The sequence below is a fragment of the Sapajus apella genome, unplaced genomic scaffold, assembly GCF_009761245.1.
Source record: "Sapajus apella isolate SASKATOON/1434 unplaced genomic scaffold, GSC_monkey_1.0 scaffold7, whole genome shotgun sequence".
Classification (NCBI taxonomy): domain Eukaryota; kingdom Metazoa; phylum Chordata; class Mammalia; order Primates; family Cebidae; genus Sapajus; species Sapajus apella.
Window position 1 is genome coordinate 36,600,614 of NW_022436947.1, and position 17,352 is coordinate 36,617,965.

At 33.4% G+C, this 17,352-nt stretch overlaps 1 protein-coding gene across 1 annotated transcript in view; it reads left to right on the forward strand.

Annotated features, from left to right (window-relative positions):
- The window catches only part of ORC5 (origin recognition complex subunit 5), a 92,497-nt gene that overhangs the window by 46,269 nt on the left and 28,876 nt on the right, over positions 1–17,352 (forward strand). Inside the window, exons 10-12 of the mRNA XM_032276353.1 lie at positions 743–855; positions 2,413–2,460; positions 6,260–6,370. Of these exons, the coding sequence (XP_032132244.1) occupies positions 743–855; positions 2,413–2,460; positions 6,260–6,370 (272 nt within the window). The remainder of the gene's footprint in view (positions 1–742; positions 856–2,412; positions 2,461–6,259; positions 6,371–17,352) is intronic.

Consider the following 17,352-nt stretch of genomic DNA (forward strand, 5'->3'; position numbering starts at 1 on the left):
AATTCCTTCCCTTTCCTTAAGAATTAGTGCTACTTGCCTGATTTATCCATTCAGCAGTTATTTCCTATGTGCAAGGCAGTGTAGAGATACAGAAGAATGTTAGACATAGCTCCTTCAACTTAGTATTGTTTACTAAGGGGTGTGATTTATGTACAGGGCTAAGCATTTTGAATCCAAAACTTCCAAATAGAAAATGCTCCAAAACTTTCTGAGTGCTGACATGAGCTCAGAGGAAATGCTTGTTTTCTTTGATTTTTCAGAATTTAGGGCTATTCAACTGGTATATATAAGTATTCTAAAATCTGAAAAAATCCAAAACACTTCTGATCTCAAGCATTTCAGACAAAGTATACTCAGTTTGTACAGTAAACTGTTAATATAAGGCATGACGTTATGTGGGAATACTCAGAGTAGGAATTCATAGTAGAAATAAGTTTTTTTATTTTGGTGTGTTAGGGAGGGGAACATCAGGGAAAGTTTAATGGAGAGCATGGCCTTGAGGGGAAGAACGCTAGGATTTAGACTTCAAAATGAGAGGAGCCAAACAAAAGTAATAGATTGAGTAAAGCCTGTCATTAATGTTCATCATCACAGTGGCCATCATTATGGTACTTTTTAAGGTAAGGAAGTAAGTCATTTTGACGAGAGAATACCATATGGAAATCAAAAGTTAAGTGAGAAGAGATACTTAAAACCCAATGGTACCCTAATAAATACTTCATCAAAGTGTTTTGTTATATAGGTCTCTCAGCACATACTCATGTGGAACTTCCATATTACTCTAAGTTTATTCTAATTGCTGCGTACCTTGCTTCATACAATCCAGCAAGAACTGACAAGAGGTTCTTTCTTAAGGTAATAGTAACATACTTCTTTTTGCTTTTTTTTTTTGAGATCCCAGGAATATTTTGAAATTTCTTAACGCTTGTAAATTTCTAAGGGGAAGAGATTAGAATAAGATTGCCAAATATGTATTTAGGACTCATTCTTTTAAGGCTTTAAAGTAATTTCTGAAATTTGAGAGAAGGTAGGCAGTTTCATAGAAAAGAAGAAATTGGGTATATCTTAGGCAATAATTCTAGATTTTAAAAATATGTAAAGTTTTGTTAAAAGTATGGAGGATGGAAATAATTTTAAGGCTGGTAACTCTTTTGTTCTAAAATTCTTGCGATAGTGAATTATTATCCAGAACACTGAAGAAGCCTTTCCTGTATATACATTAGTTGGAGAAATCCCAGTTTAGAGTTGTTTTTCTCTTCTTCTTCACCCACTGTGTTCCCGTCACATTAGCCATTTTCCTTCCTCAAAACATTCTCATCTCTTTCCTCCCTTAAGGTCTTTGTCTGTATGTTCTGTCTTTCTGGAAAGCTCCTTCTCTACTCCTCATTCTTCAGCCTTCAGTTTAAACGTTGCCTTCTCAACACAGTTCTCCCTGTACAACTTATCTTAAATAGGACCTCTTTATTGTTTCCTTCCTATTTCACATGATGTTTGCTTTCTTCTTTGGACTTGCAACAATTTGTATGTATGCACGTATGTATGTATTCTCATGTCTTATGCTTCTCTTTAGGACTTTATTTTTTTGAGACAGAGTCTTACTGTGTCACCCAGGCAGGAGTGCGGTGGTGTGATCTTGGCTCATTATAACCTCTGCCTCCTGGCTCAAGTGATTCTCATGCCTCAGCTTCCCAAGTAGCTAGGATTAAAGGTGTGTGCCACCACGCCCAGCTAATTTTTGTATTTTTAGTAGAGGCAGGATTTTGCCATGTTGGCCAGGCTGGTCCTGAATTCCTGGCCTCAAGTGATCCTCCTGCCCCAGCCTCCCAAAGTGCTAGGATTACAGGTGTGCACCACTGCACCCGGCCCTCTTTAGTTTCTAAAGGGCAGGGACCACATTTATTGTTTTCCCCCATTATTGAATCCTGGGTGCCTAACTAAAATGCTCTCCGTCAGCGTTTATTATTGGAATTGTGCCTAACTAAAATACTCTCTGTCAGCATTTATTGTGTGAATTGTGCCTAGCTAAAATTCTCTCCGTCAGCATTTATTATGTAAATTACCAGACTTGTTTATGGGATGAATAAAAATCCATATCTGTTTGGAAGTTTCATTTTATAGCAATAAATACGCTGTACTAAATCAATATAATAAGTTCTTTTAGGAAATGTCACTATTTTATTTTAGAAATTTTTATTTTACATGCAAAAGCAATCTTACATCCAATCCAAGTCTAGATAAAATTGACCTAAAATATCAAGTTAAATATGTATATAAGGTGATAAGGAGAATAACAATTTAAAAATTTAAGATATATAGATTAGTATTATGTGTGCCATATTTTAAATAAATCATGTTTTCTGGTTTTGTGGAATACTGTCTTTTCAACTTAAAATTTATTTTTCTTAATTGTAGCATCATGGAAAAATCAAGAAAACCAACTTTCTAAAAAAACACGAAAAGGTATTTACATTTTAATTTCTCTAACAGCAGAAACTTAAGAAATGAAGATAATATAGGGAATAGATAAATCTATAATTATATTTGTCATTTAAATATAGGAACTTACTTATGTTAATAAGGTACTGTTATAATGTAATAGAGTTTTGTTATGTTGACTATAGTGATTGAAGGTACATTTAAGTGAGCTGGTGCTGGAGATTAAAACTGATTAGGCACAGTTTTTTTAGTGACTTAGTAGATGAAGAAGTTTACCCTGGATTATTTAGTTAAATACAGCCAGTTGAATACAGGCATTTTTCTCTTTTCTTTCCCCTTTGAAGCACCCACGACAGTAACGTTGAAGAAATAAAAAAAGTAAACTCATAACTACTAATCAGATGAGAGACCCCCAAAATTTGGAATTGCATGGTAGGGAGATATTGAGGTGACCAAGCAGATTAAAGAAAAGGCTGAAACCTAAGCCCCAAACTTAGCTGATTTGGCCTTAGGAACCTGGAAAAAGCTTAGGGATTAAAAACACTAAGTGTTTTGAAGGTGGGGTCAGGTAAGGTTGAAATTGGTGAAAGGAGCATTTAAACTGTTCACATCACTTCTTCTACCTTGTATGTCCAAACCACTGTGGCTTCTCTTGTCAGAAAATGGAGAATTTTGAACTATAGAGTGCACTATAGAAACTGAGTTTTGTTTTTCTCATTCTTAGAGGCAGTTTTCCTCAATTCCAGGACTGCCTGACTCCAGAGCCTGCAGTGACATTTACCACTCTTCTTGAACTCCCACAACAGACAGTTAATGCCTAGAATTTTTATTATCTACTTTTGAGGCAGGATCTCACTCTTTCGCCCATGCTGCAGTGCAGTGGCCTGATCACGGCTCACTGCAGCCTCCACCTCCTGGGCTTAAGCAATCCTCGTACTTCAGCCTCCTGAGTAGCTGGGACTACAGGCACATGCCACCATGGCTGGCTAATTTTTGTATTTTTTGTAGAGACAGTGTTTCACCGAGGACTCATCTAAGCCCAGGAGTTCAAGGCTGGCCTCAAATCATCCACCCCTCTCAGCCTTCCAAAGTGCTGGGGTTACAGGCATGAGCTACCATGCCCAGCCTAATGTCTAGAATTTTTAAAGACTCATTACAAACCAGTAAGAAAAAGACAAAAATTTGATAGCACAATGGATAAATGATACAATAAGAAACCTGAATGTCTAATAATCATGACATGATTATCAGCTTTATTCGCTAATGAGAGAAATGCAAGTTAAAACAACAGCAAGATATTTCATACTCTTGGATTGGCAAAACAAAGTCTATGATTTCAAGTGCTGGTGATAATGTAGAAGAGTGAGAGTCTGCCTATTCTGCAAGTTGACAATATCTACTGAAGTTAATATGTGAAGTTAATGTTAGTATTAGTCAGGAGATACTTGTTATGCTTGTAGTAAGAAGCTAACCCCCAAACCCGTGTTGGCCTTACACACACAAAAAAATTTATGTTGCTTACAACATACTGAACATGAATTGAATGGCCTTCTTTCATCTTATAGTGATATGAAGTGAAACATGGTGGACTCTGAAGTTGCCACTAAAAGGAAAGAAGGTGAAAGACCAGGCTTGGAAGTAGCTTACATCACTTCTATTCATATTCCATTGGACAGCCAACCCCCAGTTACATGACCTTTATCCAACTGCAGGAGAGACTGAGAAATGTAGTCTTCTTGTGTGTCAGGGAAGAATCAGTGTTGGCAAACACATAGCACTGACTCTGCCTCTGTACTTTAATCCAGCAGTCCTACTTAGAGAAACTGACACATGTGCACAAGGAGAAATGTACAAGATTGTCAGTCACAGGATTATTTGTAATAGTAATGAATTTTTTAAAGTAGTTATAGAATGGAATTCTGTAAGGTAATTTAAAACTAGACTAGAGCTATCTATATGGATAACTCTATATCTACATGGATAGCTCTATATAGCTATCTATATGCTCTATGTCTATGTATCTATATGGATAAATCTCAAAAAGCAATTGGTAGAAAGGTATGTTCAAAATGATATAATTTATATAAAATTTTAAACCATGCAAACATTGCTGTATATTGTTCGTGGATACATATGTGGTAGTATAAAACCTTCACGAGAGTACATCAAATTCTAGATAGTGGAATTTTTCTAGAGAAGGAAAGGGAGAATAGGATGGGAGAGGGTTCAAGGAAGCTTAAGCTTATTTGTAATGTGACCTAATGTTTTGTGTCTCTGCATGTATTGCACAGTATATTACATAAAATTGGTGAGTGCATTGGTATTCATTATATTCACTTCTGTACTCTTATATATTTGAAGTATTTAATGACAAAAGCATACAAAATTTAAGACCTGGAAAATGATTTCTAACTTTACAGTCATTCTTCTTTTAAATAAATAAATGGTTTCTCCTATGCACGTAAATATAGTTTCCAGTTTCATTTGCCATTGCTAATATAAAGTACTTATTTGTGGCTGCGTACAGTGGCTTATGCCTGTAATCCTAGCACTTTGGGAGGCCAAGGCAGGCAGATCACTTCAGGTTAGGAGTTTAAGACCAGCCTGTCCTACATGGCAAAATCTCATCTCTACTAAAAATATAAAAATTAACGAGGCATGGTAGTGCATGCCTGCAATCCCAGCTCTTAGGTGGTGGAGGCATGAGAATTACTTGAATCTGTGAGGTGGAGTTTGCACTGAGCCGAGATCACACTACTATATTCCAGACTGGGTGACAGAGTGAGGCTCTGTCTCTAAATAAATAAATAAATAAATAAATAAATAAATAAATAAATAAATATTTGCTGTTAAAATTATCTGCTAACAAACTGGAACTTGCGCACTGTATCTCATTTCTGATGACATGAATTATACCATATGAGTTTGTATAAAGTATGAACTTTTTACAGTCTTGAAAACTTTTTTAAAATTTTACATTGCTTTAGGCTGATAGCTTATTTACTTTATAAAATATTTTATTAGTTTTCTAAGTTAAGCTACAACTTACTGTAATTGATCTTTTTAGAGCTACTAAAGTTGAACAAATAAATTTTCCTTGCAGAGGTACAAAGAGGAATTGTGAGAAATAAGTAGTAAGCTCTAGTCTAGGATTTAGGAACCTGGTTTGGTTATTATCTTGGATTTGGCAAAATCACTTAACACCTGGTTTATAACAGCAAAATAGGAGGTATATTTAGGACTGGACTAGGTGACTGTGAGTTCTTTAATTAATATTTATTGATACTAAGTCAGAAATCTTGAGGAATGTGTTAAAAGATAAATCATGGCTGGGTATGGTGGCTCATGCCTGTAATTCTAGCACTCTGGGAGGCCAAGGTGGGGAGGATTGCTTGAGTCCAGGTGTTTAAGACTAGTCTGGACAAAATAATGGGACCCTGTGTCTACAAAATAATTTGTAAAAATAGCCAAGCATTGTAGTGTGTGTCTGGAGTCCTGGCTACTCAAGAGGGGAGTGTGAGGTGGGAGAATGGTTTCAGCCCAGGAATTCAAGGCTATAGTGAGCCGTGATTGCACTGCCACTGCATTCCAGCCTGGGTGACAGAGCGGACCCTGTCTCTAAACAAAACAATTATAAAGAAAAGATAAACCATGATCATATCAGGTGAACTTATAACTTAGAGACTGCTGGTTACATTTATTAGCATTTTTGGGGGAACTGTACAATACATAAATACATTGTTATTGGCAGTTTTGTAGTACAGAAAAGTCAGTGCTCTGGTATAAGAAGAAAATTCTTATTTTTGTTTTTTGTTTACTACAGACGAGCAATCATCTCCTTGGGCCAAAACCATTTCCACTAGACAGATTATTAGCAATATTATATAGTATCGTGGACAGCAGAGTTGCTCCAACAGCAAATATTTTTTCCCAGGTAAGCTTAATCATAGGTTATTATCTGTCATCTTTATGGGATTCTTCAGATAGCAGAGTTGATAGAATTCCATGTGTTCACGTTTTTGTTCAGCATATGTTGCTGCTTTAACTATATAATAAACCATTTTTCTGGTAATTGAAAATTACGTATATAGAATCTTTGGCAGTATAACTAAGTTTGCTTATATTTACAAGTATAACCTCATGGCAAAATAATTTAATTTGGCTCTTTTTTTGGTAAAGGAATTTTTAAAATTAAATGAGTATAATTATCTTGCCAGTTAAACAAGTGGCTTGATAACTAAGTTGATGAATTATAATTTAATGAAAACAAAATTTTTAAAAATTGTTTGTAAGAGAGTTATCTACAAATGTCCTTATTCCTCATCTGTGTACTTTGCAAATAGTTGTGCTTTTATTAAAAAATGCTATTTTCCCGAATATTAAGTTCTCACAATTTCGCTAGGTGGCAGCAAAAGCATAAAAGTAGAAAATATGACTTTAAATAGTTAAGGTTTGTTTTTTAGTTGACATTTTAAGAAAAAACAATTTATTAAAACTAAAGTCACAGTAGATTTCTTAAATGGTCCAAAAAAACAGTGTTTAGCACATGGTACAAGTGGTTAGAAGAAAAAGCAAAATGATGTAATTAATATTTATTTAAAAGCAAAGTCATGTCAGATATTGCAGTGAGCATTTTGTTTTCTCTATGCATTTTTAGGTTGAGAAATATGTAAATAATATTTGCATTTTAATCAATTCATGGAATAAATCTGGCCCCAGAATAGCTGTCATACTTTGGAATCAAATGTATGCTGTCAACTTTTAATTTTGCATTTAGAGATGAGTTTGAGTAACAAATATAGTCTCAATTTTCTCAACATTGAATGTAGATAATTTTTATAAGTGTCAGCATGTATAGAAAATTGTCTCTACGTTCATTTTATGTTCTTGAAGAAACACAATTCACTCAGTTACTAGGCTACTTAAATAGCTAGGTAGATAGCTAGATAGATAGGTTGGTAGGTTCCTAATGCTGATAACTTTAAAAAAGTAATTCCGTTTTAATTTGTGTTACAGGGATTTTTTTCTATATATGTTTAAAAAATGCTTTGTCTGAAATTGGTTTTTAATCAAACTTTACCTTTTATTAATACCTTTCTACATACAACATACGAATTTTTTGTTTTGTGTTTACTGTTGCAATAACTAAATTAGCAAATATTTTAAAATATCAGGTCTTTATCAAAAGCAGTTGAGCTTTACAATACATCAGAGAGATTAAACAACTTTTATAGTATGCAACTGGTAAACCTTTGAGATTTAAAGCCTAAGGAAGTGAGATAGACAATGCTTTTAACAGAGCAGAAACATGTTTGCATCACATGTGATTGTCCTTCTCAGGTGCCCAAAAATTACCTGTGTTGGGGGGCGCAGTGAAGGATAATACATGTTTTTTCTTTCAATGAGCTTATAATTTGTTTTAGGGGATTAAAGCATATACTTAAAAATACTTTCTTAAGGCTATAAGTCCTCCTGAGAAGTTTAGAGCAGAAAGAGATCACTTCTAGATTGGGCAGGATGAAAGAATTCAGAGAAGATGAAAAATGAGGCTTGCCTTTAGAGAATGTGTAGGAGTTTTTGTTCTTTAAATATTTCTAATTTACGTAAGTGATACATGTTTATTATGTAGAAATGTGTAAATGGGTAAATAGAGAAATAATAGATTAAAATCACCTGATGTCTTATTTCCAAAGGATAGAGTTTAGAGATTCAGAAAGAAGGGTTAATATGATCCGAAGAAATGTATGAAAAGCAGGGCATACTTGTGAACTGTCACACTGGTTTGGTTGGAATTTAATGGGGTTATATTGTAGTAATAGTAGTCATTGTAGTTGTGATTGTAGTAGTAGTAGTAGTAGTCATAGTAGCACTACTGCCACCACATGTCACACCTTATTATTGGTACTTTACATATTGTACCTTACATGCATAGAGCATTTTCTCTTTTTAGAAATAAACTCTTCAGCAGTTTTATCCTCTGGGAAGAAATATGGCAATTAAAAACAGTGGGAGGTTTCTAATTAGAGATTTACTAGCTGCTCTGAGCCTTTGACTGTGATGAGCAGTGTCAGAAGTCTTCGTAGGTAGAGCAGTGCCAGTAATATTACATAGTTAAGAGAACAACTTGGTCCGAAATGCATCTTTGTTGGTTAATTAAGGTAATTTTTTTTTCAAGCTTGACAATTGTAGTTGCTGATCTTTTTATTCTTTATCCCTTCTAATTAACATTTTGTAATCAAAATGGTAAATTTTGTGTATTTAAAGTATTGCTATAAATGAATTTGTTTATGTTAATTTAATAAGTCATTTAGGGATTTGGTCTTAGTTCTCATTTGGGATACAAAGGGAAGGGAGTATATAGGGATAGATGCAACTAGTTCTAAGGAGTTGATCTTTACTTTTGCTTGGTCAGTAAAGTATCCAAGAAAATCAAGTAATGTGTTTAAGAACAAAATGTGGCAGGAATCACATCCAAAGAGTATTTCTCCCACATGCCTTATATTTTCTTCTTCCCATTCACTCCCAGTGACCTTTTCTATTTTTCTTCTTTCTCCTTTTATTCATCTATCAAAATTATACTCTTAACGATGCAAATGGCAGTTTGTATTTAACCAACATGCACTTAATTTGTTAGTGAAAAACAGAAATACTGTTTATTTTGTAAGTGCTTATTTGGTACGAACACTAGATGGCAATGTTTTTGCATTCAAGCTTTAAGATGAGCCAGGAAAACGTACCTTTTACCCATTAATACTGCCTCTGACGTATATAGAAGTTTGTTAACACATTGGTTCGTTTGAATGGAAATAAAATTGCTGAAAAATGTAATTATAAACATGTATGTATGTATTTACATTTTTATAAAAATGTAAATTGGCAATGAATTATATTTTGTACCTGGAAGTAAATTGCTTTTCATTGGTTGTAATGTGTCTATATGAGATGATCATGTATTATTTTTGTATTCACCTGTTTTAAGAATTTATGTGATAGTGATGTGCTATTTTTCTAGCTGGATTTACTGCTTAAATAGTTATTTAAATTTTTTTTGTATAAATTTGTCATGTATGATATAAACATTCAGAATTCTCCTGAAGCAAAAGTTTATTTCCATTGTATTTTATTTAAATCTATTCTGTTCTATAATGAAGTTATAAAAATATTAACTCAAGGACTCTTTAAAGTTTATTAAAATTCCAGTTGAGAATAATAAATTTATGATAGTAGTAGCAGCAATATTGTATTGTAGTTGACATTATTCTGAATTTGTTTATTCTCTATTGAATTTTAAATAAAAGTCTGCTCCTTAACTCTTTAGTCTCATAAGTAAAGAGAATAGTAGCACATACACTTTATGTTAATGCTCAGATTTATTAAGCTTAAATATGGCTTTGAATTTTTTTTTAGATACTTTAGTCTTACCTGATTTTTACTTTTAGTACAATTTTGCAGTCATTATCTTGGATCATTTAAAAAATTTTTATTCCAGTAAGATAAATGTAGCCCTTCTATATATGCCTGAACTTTCTGGGTGACAAAGCATTAATTCTGGTATTTCATTCTTTTCTCCTTTCCTTTCTTCTATCATCATTAGAATGGAATACATGCAGTAAATGGGTAAAGTTTATAGGCATTATTTCTAAATGTTTAATTTGATCAGATATGGTTTTGAAGACCATTTATCATCTTTTAAAGAAGTACTGTTGTCTTTTTTCCAGAAGTATATTAAAGCCAGGTTATGCTTTTTAATTGTATCTTTTTTTATTTCTTAAAGAAAAGTGACAATTTGGGAATTTTTGAATTACTGTTTCATTGTTTTATACTTCTATATCTTCTCTTACTCATTCTTACCTCCCTCACCCAAATAGTCTTATAGTTAAGTGAGGGCAATGGGAATATAGTTCTTTAAGATTGTGAGATATATCACTTATTTTAACATCTTAAGCCATCTTGCTTTATTTTTTTCCAGAGGATAAAATTGCTGGAGAGTTTATTCCTAAAATCATTGGTATAGGTTTCTAAAGTGACTTGTAAAAGGAGTATGTTTTAATTATCATTGATCTTCTTTGATCAATTTGCATTTTAGAAAATAATTTTTGAAAGTAGTTTAATTCTGCCATTTAAAAGGTTTTATTACTCTATTATAAAAATAATATATTCTGAATGAATACCAAGAAATAGCTGAAAGATAAGAAAAGGAGCATAGTTTTTTAAAAATAATAGCTCTGTGTACCATATTGACAAATTGGATTTTTCCATGATTAATACCTAATTTCTGAGTGGTTTTATACTTAGTTGTACATAATAAAAAATTTAGAGTGTTTTTGCAAATTTATTTTCATTTATAAGAACATATATAAACATTTTGGAGCATAGTTTATTACACCAATATATATTTTTTAATATGCATTTCCATTTGTACCTTCTCTGCTTATGAACTCATGTCACGATACTGTATGTTGGAATATACTTGGAGTTATTTGTTGCATGAGTTCAGCTTTTTGGTCATGAATCAACAATTGTTTCTTATACAGGTTTCATTTATTCTAATAATATTTAGACAAGCTTACTACTCATTTAGGTGTTGGTTTATCCGATATATAGGATATATCCAAACTATTTGTTTTTCCAAAATGAATTTATCATCAATCAGAAAGCAGAATGATAATTTAGTTGTTTTATCTGTGAAAAATTTTTTTAGCAGATACTTGATCTGTAATTCACCAAAGCTGTAGGAAGATGTTTTTGCTACATTGTACTTTTTAAGGTAGCTAACATTTCATTACACCAAAAACAAATTTTGACATATTTAGTCAAATACAGGTAGATATGTAGTAAATGTGTATAGCTTTGAGTTTTTTAAAGTAAAGAGGGGACTTTGTTAATTTTTATTTAATTCTAAAATGTTTAAAAATAAAAATATTTTAATCTAATTCACACTTCAAATTCAAAGTCAGTATTTATCTTTTTTTTCCATGGTTGGAATTAAATTTTTCTTTCTCTGTTTAAAATTTCATGTAACAAATGTTTACTAAGTGTCCGCTATGTTTCAGGCATTGTTTTGGATAAAGAGAATACAGAAATGAAGATGTGTCTGTGGCTTCCACAGCCCTTCATTTGTACTGGTGCAGCTACCAGATTCTAGCTTATACTTTTAGAGTTAATAGTGTATATGTGTATTTACTGTGAGGACATACATATGCTGAAGAAACTAATACTTAAATACTTAAAGTGAATGCTAATAATTAAAGTGAATAAATAAGAGTTTTTACTTACATAATTCTTAATATTTGATAAACTTAGATATTTAAGTGTCTTCTACTGAGTCATAACAAACCTGCTTGTTGAATATTTCCTTCTAATATGCCTTGAACTTAAATGTTTGAAGCAATGATTGTTTCATATTTATAACTAAGTTTTTTTTAATACCCAATTAAATTTAGTTATGACATTGGTGACAGACAATCTCAAGACTTTGAACTTAAGTTATGGACAAGTAATCAGTATATTGTATATGGCCTAGTATATGCAGCCAGAGTGACTTTTCTTAAAAAGCTATGTGGCTATATTTGAAATACTTCATAATGGAAAAGTATACTCATTATGTCCTTTTATAATATACAGGATTTCAAACTGCTTTTATAAATTTTTTTAACCAAAAGCACTTTAAATAAACTAATTTTATGAAGACTTTATGATTATAAAACCTCTTTACCTTAAAAATTAATTTGCATATTACATAGTATTATGGTGGTTCTATTTATATTTCTACAAAAAGTAGCTATATTTGTTAAATGCTAGTGACATAACACTAGAAATCTAGTAGATAAGGGTTTGAATCTTGTAAACATAAAGAGTAACATCCTAAAATCTAGCTGTAAGATATTCATATAAATTGATTTAAGTGTGAGCATTATCTTTATAGACATTAAACTTGGTAACTAAAAGGGACAGTTTTCCTTGAAATTCCATGGATACTAAAGTATTAGAAATGTGAAGAGCTCTTCCTTTGCAATTTCTTGCATTTCGTTTGTCCTGAACCAGCATTCCAATGTTTCTTTAATATTCAACTGTAATTCTTGATGCTATTAAGGGAAATTATGTAAATCACAGAAAATAACTTGAATGCTAACATTTCCTAATAATCTTACTATGTTTTTTCCTTAACAACAACTGAGATTGTAAGGCATTTCATCCCAAGGTTGGTAAAGGAGCCTTACTTAATGCCTACTTCGCTGATGAATAGGTCAGCAGGGATGCTGTTTGATAGAGGCCAGCTCTTTTCTAGCTGCTAAGAGCATCACCGCCATGATGCTCAGTCTCCACTGGTGCAGTAAATGAGATTCTCAAATCTTCTACTACCCCTGGTGTGGACATATTACTGTTCCGCCGTCAGACCACTCTGTAGTAGATGCCTTCTTCAGGAGATTTTTTTTTTTTTTTAACTGTTTTGGGATGTTTCATGTTTGCAAAGAGTAAAGTTAACCTATGATTTTTTACTAGCTGTACTATTGTTGTAAGTAATAACAATATTAATTATACCAAGGATACTAAAAAGCACAGCATATTTTGCTTTACTGCCCAGGGATAAAAGATTGTTTTTCTTGTTCTCATTTGTAAAAGAACAGTGTTTTCCTCTACTATTTTCTTGCCTTCTCTAAATCTGCTGTTAAATTTTTCAGTGTAGCCACTTTGCCTTTGTGAGTATATCAGTCCAGCAGTAGACATTTTCACCAAACTCTAGAAAAATAAAATTAGTGCCTAAGGGTGACACATAAAAAACTGCCTAAAGGATTTTAAAAATTGCATAAATTATGCTTTCTACTTTTGTATAAAATAACACATTGATACTTTATTTTTGTGGGCAATATTTTATAACTATCTTTCTCAAAGCTTAGTGTTGCTTCCAATAAGTTTACTAAATATATATCCTTTATTCACATTTTTGGTGGAAATATATTGAACTCAGTGAATTTTATTTAACTTGACACATTTTTACCTGACAGCACACAAAAAAGTTTGTGTGGACATATGCTTCCAAATGCATTTTTAAGAGATTCCATACTGCTAATATATAGTGATTATATAGGCAAATTTGTGCATTAGATAGAACTTAATGACTAGGTTGGTTTAAATGAGAGGAGTTTTAATAAGAATGGGTTAGGAGATAAATGATTTAGAAAAATCTTCATTATGGAAATGTGTGTTATATTTAAAAAACTTCTGGCTGGGCATGATGGCTCGTGCCTGTAAGCCCAGCGCTTTCAGAGACTGGGGTAGGAGGATCGTTTGCACCCAGGAGTTCAAGTTAGACCCTGTCTCTACGATAAATAAGTTAGCCAGGTGTGGTGGTACATGATTGTAATCTTAGCCATTCTGAAGGCTGAGGTGGGAAGATCACTTGAGTCGGGAGGTCAGGACTGCAGAGGGCTGTGATTGCACCACTGCACTCCAGCCTGGGTGTCAGAGCAAGACCCCACCCCAAAAAAAACAAAATATATAAAAGATTATTAAAAGACATGTTGGTGCTTAAAGGGGGTTTCCAGTAAGAAATTGTCTTGATTCCTTGTCAGCACACAATGAATTGGAGTTTTTTTGAAGGAGACTGGCCATACCTGGCCATCTATAGACATACTGCAGTAGCTGGTGCTGCAGAGAAGTCTTTGTCCTTTCCTCTAGGTAAAAAAAACCAGGGTTCTTAGGCCCAGGTAACTTTTAGTACCTGAATGCTCCCTCACATTTGGTCACTCTGAATGATGGTGGATAATTGAATTCTTAGAATCAAAAGTAATCATGCTTCCATGGTTAACAAGAAAGGGAACTAGGTTTACCCGGAGCTATCTTATCTACTCCCTTGGCTTTAAATGCTGTGTGTATGTTGGTGGCTTTTGAAATACATATTTCTAGCACTTATTCTCTAGTTCTCCATCCATATTGCCAGCTGAACCTGAACTGTACCTGGATGATCCATATACATCACACACTGGTATGTCTCAAACCAAATTATTCCCTAAATCTTTTCCTGGGTTTTCAGCCTTATCTAGATTTTAAAACTAATGATTAATTAATTCATCCATTACTAAGCACCTACCATGTGGTATATATATTGTTAGGTGGTAGAGAAACAAAGATAATACAGAGAAACAAAGATAATACACAGTTTCTAGTTTTTAGTTTAGCTAAATGGAGAAATTATCTCTGAACCATATCATTTTTTTTTTTTTTCTTGAGACGGAGTTTCGCTCTTGTTACCCAGGCTGGAGTGCAATGGCGCGATCTCGACTCACCGCAACCTTTGCCTCCTGGTGAACCATATCATTTTATCCCCTTCATTTACTTGGTTAAGTCCAGTCTGTCTTTCCTCCAAAATACAAATTTCTCTTAAACATGCTCCTTTTTTTTCCACCCTCACTGACATTACCTTAAATCGGTAGCTTCCTTATTAGACGATTTCACCAGCTTTCTAACTGGTCTCCTTGTAACTAGACACTTGCTGGTTCATTATCCATACAGTCATCAGCATAAATCTTAAAAGATAAATTTGGTCTTTTTCTGGTTACACTTTTTTTGATGAGTTACATTATCTACAGAACCAAGTCTACAGTAAAGTAACATTTATTGCCAGGTCCTTCATAATCTGGCCCCAATTTCTACCGCTTTCATTCATCATATATACATTACATAATAGGCTGTTTCCTCCCTGAAAACACACTAATTTTAAATGTTTTTATATTGTTGCATGTACTGTCCCCTTACAACTATTGAGCTCTCTTTTTATGCTTCATGGTCCATCTCCCAAATGTCATTTCTCAATGAATCTGCACTTTGCCCCCCTCCCTTTTAGTTCTTTTTCTTCTCTATAATCAGATAATTGTGTTTATGCATATTATAATACTAACATAGCACTCATTTTATGTCATTACCATTTTATGTGTTTGTCTCCAACTACCCTCATGTTTGAGGACGTAGACGTTGTTTGTTCATTTTTGTATCTCTTGCACAATGCTGTCCGTGAACATGGGGGTCATTCATTGAATGACCTCCCATTCTCCTAACATGCAGTTATGGTCTTTGTGGTTGCTAAAGATTTGCAGTCAATTTGCATGCTAAAAAGTTTCAGAGATTAGAGGCTCTATCTTCAGTTTCTCTATGTATAAACATACATGCTACTTTTTGTTTATCTGAACATATTTGAAGACTAGCAAACCATGCTCCTTTTTTGGGGGAATGAAAATTCATGTTGGTGATTTCAAGTTGAACTGCTTCGATGATATTTGCCTATCTCTGCCATGTGCTGCCTTTACCAGCTCTGCTTTGTGTGTGTAAAAATGTCAGTTGAACTCTCTTGATATATGCCATGAACCGTCACGTCTCCTGAATTCAAATCAAATGTGGTGCTTGTTGGGTTGTGTGGCACTCATACACTGACATTTCACGTGTTAAGTTTGTTTATTTAAATAATTTAATATGTTTCAGATTGCAAAGCTCCTCCAGGACAAACAGGATAGGATATTTCATAAGTCATTGGACATATGCCAACCTGTGAATGTATAAAAATAGTGAGCATGTTAAAAATTAATTACAGTTGTAAATTGATTTTCTTTCGTTGGCAGAAAGAACAGTTTATTAGCCCAGGAAGAGGTTCACACTGTTTTTACATAAAGCATTTCCCGCTGAAGCTTGTTAGTGGCTGCCTCTCAGATTAAGGGAAAAAAATCCTCACTGTGGTACATGAACTCCTATTGTTATGACATAAATAATCAGCTCATCCCCTACACGGATGAGAACAAAAGACATAATAGTACACAGAGCAAAGATTAAACAAATATCGTATAACCCCATTTAAGATGTAAGTCTATAAATATTGTACACATAAAGAGGTTTTCATTTTTTATTTTTCTTTGTGAATGTCTCAGTCATAACATAGGACCTAATCAAAGGAAAAGGAATATATACTTTGGCTTTTGAGTCGAAAAGATTGATTATTTTAAGCTAAGGTAAAATAAAATCTGTTAAGCACTATCAAAATGCTACTAGTGTAGGAAAGCTAGGGAAGTACTATTCTCTTTGATAACAGGATGCTTCAGATTTTGAGGGGATTTATTTAAACTGAGGAGGACAAAAACAGAATTTTTATTTTGAGGAGAAACATCAGTGGAAAACATATGACTTAAAACTTAGTAGTAAAACCACTGACTTTTAATACAGGTTTTGAAAAAGAAAAACAAAACTTTTCTGTGTTTTCTAACTTGAAATCTAAATTCTGACTTTGAAAAAGAGAACCCACTCCTTAGGGTACTTTTTTATTCATTTGAGTTTTATTCATTTGAGCTTGACAAAACAGACAAGAAAAGCAGCTGTGGAAACCATTATATAATCCCTTACAATCTGAACATTACTGACGATAGAGTATATTTATCCTCACCTTTAGTATTTTCAGCCACTGTATATTTTATGAGCTGTAGTTATGAATGTTTCTCTAAATGATCTTTAATCCACAAAGGTATAAGAAACTTTGCATTGGGATACCATTTTTAATATTGTCTAATAATTTCAGAATTTAAGAAATCATTGTTTCCCTAAACCTTAAAATAATTTACTTTGTTGTTGTTGTTTTGAGATGGAGTCTCACTCTGTCACCCAGGCTGGAGTGCAGTGGCATGATCTTGGCTTACTGTAACTTCACCTCCCAGGTTCAAGCAATTCTTCTGCCTCAGCCTCCTAAGTAGCCAAATCTGGCTAATTTTTATATTTTTGATAGACCTGGGGTTTCACCATAATGGCCAGGCTGGTCTTGAACTCCTGACCTCAAGTGATCCACCCTCCTCTGCCTCCCAAAGTGCTAGAGTTACAGGTATGAGCCACTGTGCCCAGCGAATATTTACCTTTTAAGTATTAAACCTTAAAGACAGCAGT